Source organism: Volvox carteri (genome assembly GCF_000143455.1).
Source record: "Volvox carteri f. nagariensis unplaced genomic scaffold VOLCAscaffold_23, whole genome shotgun sequence".
NCBI classification, from domain to species: domain Eukaryota; kingdom Viridiplantae; phylum Chlorophyta; class Chlorophyceae; order Chlamydomonadales; family Volvocaceae; genus Volvox; species Volvox carteri.
The window spans coordinates 1,510,341-1,520,663 of record NW_003307566.1 but is presented as its reverse complement, the minus strand read 5'-3'; the positions used below and the strand labels follow the sequence as shown (position 1 = coordinate 1,520,663).

General features: G+C 56.4%; 1 protein-coding gene across 1 annotated transcript; it reads right to left on the bottom strand.

The window, feature by feature from the left end:
* Positions 1 to 5,886: 5,886 nt before the first annotated feature.
* Positions 5,887 to 10,323, bottom strand: msd4 (superoxide dismutase [Mn]; the record flags this gene model as incomplete). The annotated part of the gene is made up of 9 exons (XM_002951329.1): positions 5,887 to 5,949; positions 6,157 to 6,217; positions 6,706 to 6,773; positions 7,105 to 7,353; positions 7,647 to 7,694; positions 8,106 to 8,192; positions 8,595 to 8,711; positions 9,623 to 9,691; positions 10,168 to 10,323. 9 exons carry the CDS (start codon positions 10,321 to 10,323, stop codon positions 5,887 to 5,889), a joined length of 918 nt encoding a protein of 305 aa, XP_002951375.1.

Below are 10,323 nucleotides of genomic sequence, written 5' to 3'. Positions count from 1 at the left end.
AGGCGTTACAATGCCGCCGCCGCCACTTCGTGCGTCTTCAGCGAAGGCTGCGGCGGTTGGTGGCAGCGGCGGCGCCGCCGCCGCCACCGCGAGCACCGTCGTACACAGGAGCAGCTGGCCTGGCCCGGTACATCAGCCTGGTTTCAGCAGAGAGGCCGCAATTCGCGCAATGAACGCCGCCGCCGCATTTGGTGTGGCGGATGATGCTGCCGCCATGTTGAAGGTAGGTGCTACAGCCTCCACTGCCGCAGCTGCAGCCGCGGCAGCGGCGCCCGCGCCGCCGTGGGGTTTCGGAGCTGCACAGCGCCTTGAGCCACGCGTCTTGTACAACGCGTTGGATTTTAACGACGGCAGCGGCTGTAGCAGCAGCACGAGCGGCAGCAATATCGGCTGTAGCAGTACAAGCAGGGACCTGAACCGCGAAGAAGGCAATGTTGGCGGGCACGACGGCGGCAGCAGCGCCGTAACCGCGCTTAGGGTCGGCGGCATCCCCACGACAGCTGCCCAATGGCTGGACGCCTACTACCATGATTGCTCGCCTCTGGCTTCTTCGCCGTCGGCGGGTGCGACGGCGCGAACGGCCGTGGCGGCGGCGGCGGCGGCGGCAATCTGCCGCGCGTCCACCAACACCACCATGATGAGCTTCAACTGGCACAGCACCGAGTCACCGCTCCGCAGCCCTTTCGATGAGACGGAGATGCTACAGCCGCATTTTTCCATGCCAGGTAGCAACGACGAGGCCTTGGTGGGGCCGTCAATGGCAAGCCCGCGGCAACATCATCAGGGGCCACCGGCAGCGGAGCCGTCGCCGCCGGTACGGCAGCCACGCCAGCCCCTGCAGCCGCCGCCGAGTCAGCTGCGGCGGCGGCGGCAGCGGCACCCGTACGACTACGTGAGACCTTCTGGCGGAAGGGCCGTACGCGCAGGCGTCAGCACCTGCCAGGCAGTGGCGGAGGCGGCGGCAGCGGCAGCGTCGCCGCCGCCGCTTCAACCTCCGCCGCCACAGCAACACGTGCAGGATGGGGAACCACCAGCGGCGGAGGCGCCGCTGACGTCGTCGGGGTTGCTGTCACCCGTAGCAAATGCCCTCACTGGTAGTACGGCTCAATCTCAACCGGGCCACCGCAGCCGCAGCCGCCGCCAGCGCTCGGCACACGTAACGCAGAGTGCTGCCGCCGACGGCGAAAGCGGTGCCGACAACGAGTACGGCAGTCCACGAAGCTCTTGTTCCAGTTCCGAGGCCTGGCGACCCTGCGACTTGGCCTGGACACGGTCCGCTGTGGGGCGGGGATGTGCATGGGCAGTCGGAGGTGGCGGCGGCAGCGGCAGCGGCGGCGGCGGTGCCTCCACCTCGGCCGGGAGCGATAGTCGGCGCCGCCGCTCCATTGCCTGGGCTCAAGAGCCGTCGGCCGCTTCGGTGGAAACAGCAGCAGCACCTGCAGTCGCAGAACGGCAATCACGACACAGCGAGATGCCGTCGTACGGTAGCGTAGAAGCGTTGGCGACGGCAAGTTGCGCCGTACAGCGTGTTTCCGAGGGCGATTTGGTGGATGCAGGCTTCGTAACGGCTCTGCGGAACGACGGCGACAAGTACGACACAAGACCGGCTCGTGCTGCACCTCTTGCCGTTGTGGCAGCGGCGACGGTGACGGCCATGGCGACACGCAGCGTCGTCGCCGAGCGTCGAACCTCCCTGGACTCCGTACCTTGCATGCGGAGCTGCCGTACAAGCATTGAAGATCGGAGCTGGTCCGCCGCGGCGGCGGATATCAGCGATGCCGCGGCGGCCGCCGCTACCGCCGCCGTCGGCGCCTGGGATGGCGCCTCCGGGAGCGGCAGTGACAGCTGCCGCCGCCGCCACCGCCGCCAGCGCGTCAAGGGCTGGCTCCGGAAGTATCGCCTGTGGTTTCGGAGCATCCTTGAGGTCGCCACTTCTTCGGCGCAACACCGCCAGCCACTTCAGCTGCCGTAGCGAATATACCCCAACCGGAGTGTACCAGACAGTAATGCAGAGGGGGGTTGGGGCTGTGTACAGCTGGGTAGGGACCATATCAGCTGGATCTGGATCTGGATCTGGAACTGGATCTCTGCAACTGGATCTGGATTTGGAACGGGGGGTAGGCGGCAGGGCTGCATGGCTCCCTGCATCTGCGGCGCCGGAAGGGGAAGAGAGAAAGGCAGTGAGGAGGAGCGGCGGCCCCCCCCTCCCCGGGCTACACCTCGGTGTGGCAGTGTGGCGGCGGCGGCGGCGGCGGCTTGCGCAGCTCCGAAGCCGGGTGGTGTCGATGGACGTCTGACGGGGTACGGCGGTGAAGGACGTGGCGTAGCCAGTAGGGAGCGGCTTCACGGTGCAAGATTGTCCCCCTTCATGTATTTCTAATCCTACAAACTCACTACTTGCACACCCTTACGATGTGTGTTTCAGCTAGCGGCGTGCTTTTCGTTGCTATGGCTAAATATTTGAATCACCTTTAAGAAGCTCTTCTTTCAACATGACCGGAGGGGAGGGTTTTTATTAGTGTCAACGTCAACCACAACCGATTGTGGTTGTGTAATCCTGATTGAATTTGACCGATGCGGGGAGTTGGTGATGGTTTTGTTTTGTTTTGTTTCATTTCGTTAGAGCACTTGAAAGTCAGTTGGTTGTTTTGGTGAGTGCGTTTAGAGGCTGTGTGGTGCTGGTGGATGCAGCTGCTGTTTGCGGCGTGTGGTGTGTGGTGGGGTGGTGTGTGGTGGGGTGTGTGTGCTGTGATGTGTGGTATGGGGTGGTATGACGATGACGATATGATGGATGATGATGATGATGATGATGATGATGATGATGATGATGATGATGATGATGATGATGATGATGATGATGATGATGGTGATGATGAGTGAAAAGTGAACAGGCCAAAAGCCGTGGGCGAGCTGACTTGTTTCGTCATATTTCTCATTTTATGGGTTTCGGTTTTGCGTTGGGTTCGTTGGGTTCGTTGTGGACTGCATCCAGCTTCACAGTACTGTTGTAGATGTTGTTGTTGCTGTTTGTTGCTGGTGGTCGTTTTCGTTGCTGTTGCTGCTTGCGGCTAGTTCTTCAGACGACCTGACGCCTCACATGACGGTGGTGAGGGGATCATTCCGACTTATACTCGACCGGTGGAGTGGAGAGGCGTGTTTTTCACTACGTGTTGCACACCGCCTCTACAGAGCCGCCGTTCAAAGCTGTTCAGTGCCGCCCGCGGTCCCCCTTTCACCTCCTTGACCAACACACACAATACACACACACAATACACACACACATGCACATGCACATGCACATGCACATGTACATGCACCGTCAAGATAGGGTTTTGCATCTCGGGAGACATGTGCGCGATGACGTGCACATGCTCACACATACATACATACATGCATACAGAAAGATACATGCGCAATCCCTTCCGTTTATGTTTAGACACCGTACATGGGTGCGTAGTGGCAATAGTAGTGTCTATCTGTCTGTCTGTCTGTCTGTCTGAACGCTTCGCGGCGGTTGTGGGGAGTCCCGGGAGAATGTATCGCTGATGGCTCTGGTCATTTGGTTGCTTCTTTCTATGTTCTAGTGAGTCTTGGTTTGTATGAATTAGTAGGGTGATGAATTATTGTGCTTTGGGCGGACGGGGAGAATATGCTTAAATTCCGGGGCGTTGGTGTTGGTGTTGGTGTTGGTATTGGTGTTAGTGGAGTTGGTCGTAGGTCCATCGATACGGCGAAAAAGTGGAGATCGCGCGCGCAGCAGAAGATTTAAATCCGATTTTTTGTTATCCTGCTTAACAGTCGTACCCGCATACCGTTGTTTCGTTTGTTGGTTAATACGGCACGGTTTTCTCTGAGGGACGCTTTCTTTAGGAAGGTCATTGTGGGAGCACGAAGACCCTCTAGAGCCCTGATGCGGTGCAAACTGCCAAAGCTGCCGCCACCCGCGCATTTCGTTCACGGGATGTTAAAAAATGCGAGAGCGCGCGGGCAGGGGCTGTTCTTTGTACGTACATACATGCATGCATAATTACGTACAGCATGGCAAGGCATTGCATAGCGCGTCACACCACACCACACCACACCACACCACACCACATCATGCACACATCACATCATGGAGGCTGGAGAGGGGGCCTCGTAGGGGGGAAGGGCTGGTAGGGGGGGTCTTCGTTATATGCCGTACTTCCCTCCAAATCTTCCACAGCGTTTTTTTCTGTTGCTGCTGCAAAGCTCTTTTAGAAGTGTTGATGGAAATAATGATGATGATGATGAGGGTGTGGTGTGGACGGCCATTGTTGCTGCTATGACAGAAATGTTGATGTTGCTTACGTGACATTGCTTTGAACAACATTTTTAAAAAAAGTGATTATACAAAACATGTTGTCGCCTGGGCGACCTTCACTCATGATCACGGATTGATATACCTCCGATCCAGCCCGGTGACCCTCTCGTCCCGGCGTCAAACATATCCTCTATGTATATCTATGAATGGTCGACTTGGACACGATGCACCTTTGTAAAATTAAAAAGATGGTGGTGCTTGGTTATGAGGGCCTATCGTCTGTCCGTACGTCACGTCCGTACGTCACGTCCGTACATGCCGCGTTCAAACACACATGCTACGCCGAACATGTCCTGTCCTGTCACGCGCGATGAGCTTCAGGCGGCAGCAGCGCCTTGCGTTCTTGCTGTGATAAAGTATTAGCTCTTTCACCGTAAGGGACTACTTCTATTACTTCAGGGCGCCAGTCTCCTGTGGTGGTGGCGATGTGGCATGGGGGCCCTGTAACGCCCGCGGTACGGCGGGTCGTACATCCCACGCCCGCTCTGTTCTGTGATGCCATCAGGTTATTTGAGTTCACGTACAGTCTTAGTCCGAAAGATACGCAGATTCGGTTGCTGCTTTTGCCGAGCCTGATGCCGCTTTGGCGCTGGAGCGCTAACGTTTTTAGTTGTTGTCTGTTGTTTTGTTGGTTTGGTTGCCTCTTTTGGACTTTTACCTACTGGTTTGCTGCTTTAACCGTTTATTTTTTTCCTAATAACCAGGGACTATGGCTGTAGGTTTTTGTCCTTTGCTTGTAGAGCAGCAGCAGCAGACAGACGTTGTTGGGAAAGACTGATATGTATTCGGTGGCTGTGTATTCGTTATGCCGTAACATTACACTTTATATCCCGCACGTCTTGCGAGGATGGTGGAACGTATGTGGGCTCACCGAAACTCAATTACCCCCTTTGGACGCTAGTCTGGGCTGATGTGCGGTGTTTTCCTTTCCTCCGTGGCTTTTAGGCGTTGTAGTATTGCCCTTGGGCCTTCGGCTCGTATGGTTAGTCTTACAGGTATGGGGTCACGCACCCCCAACCATGTAACACACACACATATCCCATCTGCCGAAAAAGGGCTTTATTTGGCACATCTATTTGGGCACAGACCGAAATAACTGAGGACGTATTCCTATCCTACGTCACCATCTCCCGTCGTCCATTCCAACCTAGAAAACTTCGTCCAACCAACATTCCAACCGACAACGGTTCTCAGCCACCCCGCTGAGAGGAACAAAACTCCAGCCACGATAAATCGTGTTTCAATCCATGAAGGTACTAAAACTGTACTATGTCCGGATGCACACGTAAAATCCGCAGCGCTTCTGCTAAAGAACGATGATAAACTTTATTGCTCAGCCCTGCCGTGTTGCGCGTTACAGTAGCTAAGCCAGCAGCCAGAAGCAAGTAGCAAAACACACAACCTGGCTGCGAAACCCCCTTCCAAACACCAACACTCGTGGCCAATAGTCCGCTGAATTGCTGCTGTAATGGTGTCGGGCAAGAGCTGCGGAACAGACCAGCGACGTCTCTAGACTGAGAACAAGATCGATCCTTTGCGCCTCCTCAAAAATCAGTTCCGATCGCAGCCAGGTCGCCGCGTCTCGCAGAATCGTAGTTGGCGCTGACCTATCGACGTACGGTTGCGGCGGCAAAGGTAAAGGTAAAAAGTCACGTTGCGTGTCGGGATGTGGCGCGGCGTGGTACGGCATTGTACGGCATACCATGGTGAACCGTGGTGGTGCATGAGCAGCAGAGCATATGTTGCGCTTCGCGTGTGTCGCGCTGCTGCTGCTTAGTTTCTTCCTCCTCCTTTCATGCGCCACAACAACGCACCTGCTTCCAGTTGATGATGTTGAGCCAGGCTGACGTGTAGTCCGGCTTTTTCGGGCCGTACCTGTGCCGTACCGTCGTATGCATACGTCAAAGATTAGCATCATTGCATGCGACCACATTAGCGCCCCGAGTACGCACAACAGGGTGCCATATGCTCAACGAACACGGAGCCCGTAAGCATGCGGAAATACACGGTGTGCGCTATGTGTAGTTGTGTGCTGGATGTGTGTTGGTTAAAAAACATATGCTGGGGGATGTGCCAAGGGATGGGATATATAAGCCCCGCGGTTCCCAGGACACATATTATCGCGCTCCGAAACACAGTTAGCTACTATACAAAAACGGGCTTGATCTTGATACCGTAGCTTACTTTGCGAACGTCATGTCACGAAAGCCCGCTGGAGCGGCAAGTGGGTGTGGAAAAGAGGAGTTACAGTCCAAACGAAGGCAGAACGTCGGGGGGCATCTGGCGTTGGCCATATCTACAGGCAGGCAGCATGGAAGGCGTACGACAACACGTACGACAAGGAGACGTACGAGATGACTCACTCAAGGTAGTACGCGTGCTCCCACACGTCGATTCCGAGGATGGGTGTGCAGGGGTCAGCTAGCACCACCTGCATGGTCGGGGGGGGGACATTCTATAGGTTCGTTGTGTGGTACAGCATGGTACGAGAGCCTTTGCGTGTAGCTAATAAGCCACCCAGGTGGTTAAGAGGTGGTTAGAGGTGGGGAGGAGTGGGGAGAGGGAGCAAACACCGCTCATCGCGGCGCTGCAGTGCAACTGATACACTGCCTCAAGGCGGGCCAGCGCTGTGCCACGTGGATCACCGTGTGTGTATTGCCGTGTGTGTATTGCCGTGTGTGTATTGCCGTGTGGTATAGCGCGGAACTCAGTGCCGTCTCCCACATTGCCCCCCTCCATGCACATCATATCTGTCACCTCACCCCCATGAGGGGGTTGTCCTGGTTGGCGGTGTCCAGAATTCGCAGTCCGCCGTCGCTCTGAACGCACAGCCAAGACCAGCCGCTGCCGAAGTGGCCATCAGCTACCAGCTTGAAGCGCCGCTGATGATGGGCGGTGATTATGGCGGTGATCATGGCGGTGGTGGTAATCGTAGTTGTAATAGTAGTGGTAGCGGTGGGGAGGGAGGGCAAATGGAACCGAGTGGAGTAGGGGGCAGAGCAGGAGAAGGGCTTGGCAATTTGGGGGAGGTGGGTGTGGGGAAGGGGAAGGGAAATGGCGCTGGTTGGAGCCGATGACGACGAGGAGGCGGCAAGTCGGAATTTGTACACTGACGCCGCAAGCTAAGCCGCAATTTGTCTTGTCTTCCACAATCGCCGCTTCTAGCCGTTTCCCTAAATGGGCGCCCCCCCTCCCAGCCAGCACGTCGATCGATTTCCTCCCGCGCCCCTCCCGCGCCCTCGCCCTCCCTGATATCCGGGACCCCCCCCCTCCCCCCCCCCCCTCCCCCTCCCCCTCCCCTCACCAGCATTTCGTCAGTGGAACCGAAGGCGCCGTTTATGGCGTTTTGCAGCTGCGGGGAGATATTCGTACGGGAGGTTTCGGAGGATCCTGGAGGTGCCATCACCTGCGCAGTTGAAAAGGTCCCCCATACGCTTCGTCTCATCATGCATGCCGTGACGTTATCAGAGAGACCAGCGACGTCGGCGGCATTCCGTCTCAAACCCAAGACGGTACTACCGGTGGGGGCGGGGGGGAAAATGGCGCCTCTGTGCGGAACAAATGCATCCGAACAGTCTCACACGATGTACGCGATGTGACCGAAACTATATCGAACTGGTTTGGGTCACAAGGCCTTGGGTCACAGACCCTTGGGTCAGTGAGTTCGCTCCGTCAACCACTCGAAGCCCAGTTTCAACACACACGTGCTGTATCGTGCCTGTGTCGTGCTGTGCTGTGCTGTGCTGTGCTGTGCTGTGCTCACCTTCCAGAACATCTGGTGATTCCAGTGGCCGCCTCCGAAGTTGCGAACCACCAACTCCGTGTCGGGGCTCAACCCGCCGCGACCCACCTGCAGAGAACAAGGGAATGAAACCGCCGTACAACGCGTGCGTGCCGTACAAGGCAGGGTTTGTAACGCCGGGAGCGATAGGGGAAGAGAAAGTGAAAACCGCATTTAGCATGTGCGGTTCAGGTGGCGGTGCAGCGGCCTGGAAAAGGAATCGGGTGAGGAGCGGGCATGCCGCATAAGCCTATCACCTCTCTTGCGGTTACCCTCCCGCGCGTGTATGTGTGATTTAAGGAAAGGAACGAGCTCTTCGGATGACCCACAACAGGGCTGACAACGACAAGGCGTGTCCTTCCAACCACCCTTCCAACCAACAGGCTCCCCCTCTTCCCCTTCCCTCCCCCTCTCCCCCTTCCCCCTCCCGCTCCCCCTCTCCCTTCCCCTCCCCTTCTAGCTCTGCCTTACCATCTTAATCAGGTCGGGCAGGGTGGCGGTTCCGGAGCCCGCCAGCGGCCCCAGCACCCCGTTCAACGTGTTGACGTACTCCACACCCTCGTGGAAATCATGGTGCAGCTGCATGATCTGCAAACCGCGTTGAAGACGACAATATCCAACCTAAAAGCATATCTCTTGGCAATTAGGATTTTTGTAGCTTTAGGAAATATTTGGCTTTCCATCAAGCTTGCGGGGGAAGAAAAGAAGTAGCTAGCTTATTCGTTGTCGTGACGCGTTTACATGGGGCGTTTGTCTGGTCTGGATTGACACTACTGCAATTAGCAGTTTAAGGTCCTGGGTTCGATTCCTGGGGAGATCCCCGAATTAGTCGGGAGCGCGAGATTATGGCTAGCTGCTGAGATGTGGAATTGAGGTCACAGTTGATGGACCAGATTCGCACGCTGGATTGGTGGCGATTGCCGAACCCTCCATCTCATCGGGTGTTCGGGTGAATGGATGAGGAGGGGACCCTGAAGGCTGGATCCGCCGCCTTGGACTTACAGTTCTTATGGCGAAGTACAGTGTGGTGGTGGTGGATGGTGCTGTAAGGTGATAAATGATCTAGAACTGACAATGTGATAAAGCGGCCCAGAAGCCTCCCACTCTGTAACATTACATAACATTACAAAATACATTACATGGGGGAGGGAGATCACAACAGACTTTTAGGTTTAGGTTTAGTTTTGCGGACAGAGCTGCTATCGTTGATCCATTCGAATCTGTACTGTAAACTCATTCTTGCTGCACAATATTCAGCAGGCAACATGCGCCCGGTGCGCAAGAAAGGAAGGCTAGAGATGGAAAGGAGGATGCATGGCGGAGTCCTGTCAAGCTGCGGGGATGATTTCACGCCAAGCTTTCTCGCCACGCTCAGAGGCAGGACGTAACGCGTTGCAAATGCCTTTTCCCCCAACCTGCGGCGACGTGTGTTGTTGACTGGCTGCCAACCGACAACCATCCTCCGAAACCAGCCCTCATAACCCTCCCTCCACCCCCACCTGGCGGGAGATGACGGGCTCCAGTGCGCCGTAATCGTACGGCAGGGGCTCCAACACGAAAAGTTGCGCCTATAAAGCCATCGTGCGCGGGTGGCAGGGAACATCAACGGGCTATCAATATAGTATCGTTGAATTTTCGGTAGGTGGGAAGTGCGTAGTGGTGTGGAAATGTTGGAGGAAGGAAAGGGAACGTGCACTGAGAAATAGGCTGTGTGCATTGTCCTATATAAAACTCCCCCCAGCGGTGAAGGTGTGTGTGTGTGGGGGGGGGGGGAGGGGGGAAGAATTGTGGGGCCCCGAAAAACGCCAAAACACAGCGACTCGTCAAGCGGCTTAATGTGGACAGATCACTGCAGTACACATGAATTTCAGGTCCATGTTCTGACCAGGTATGGGTCAGAACAGTTTCAAGCAGCTTGCACAACTGTGTCACACACTACGCCGTTCTCACAGCAACCGAAGACCAGCGACCTGAGGACCGCGACCCGCAACGATTCGAGGGAGCGCAGAGCACACGGACCGAAAGGCGGCGGTAGAGCACCTACTGGCGCATTGTCGCTGGCGCCGCCGATGGGCAGTAGCAGCAGTAGCAGCGCCGACAGCAGCGTCAGTGCTAACGTCGTGGCCGCCTGCGACCGGACGACGTGAAGCTGCCGGTTCCGCCAGCTGGCCCCTTCGCGGCCCCTTCGCTTGAACGCCAT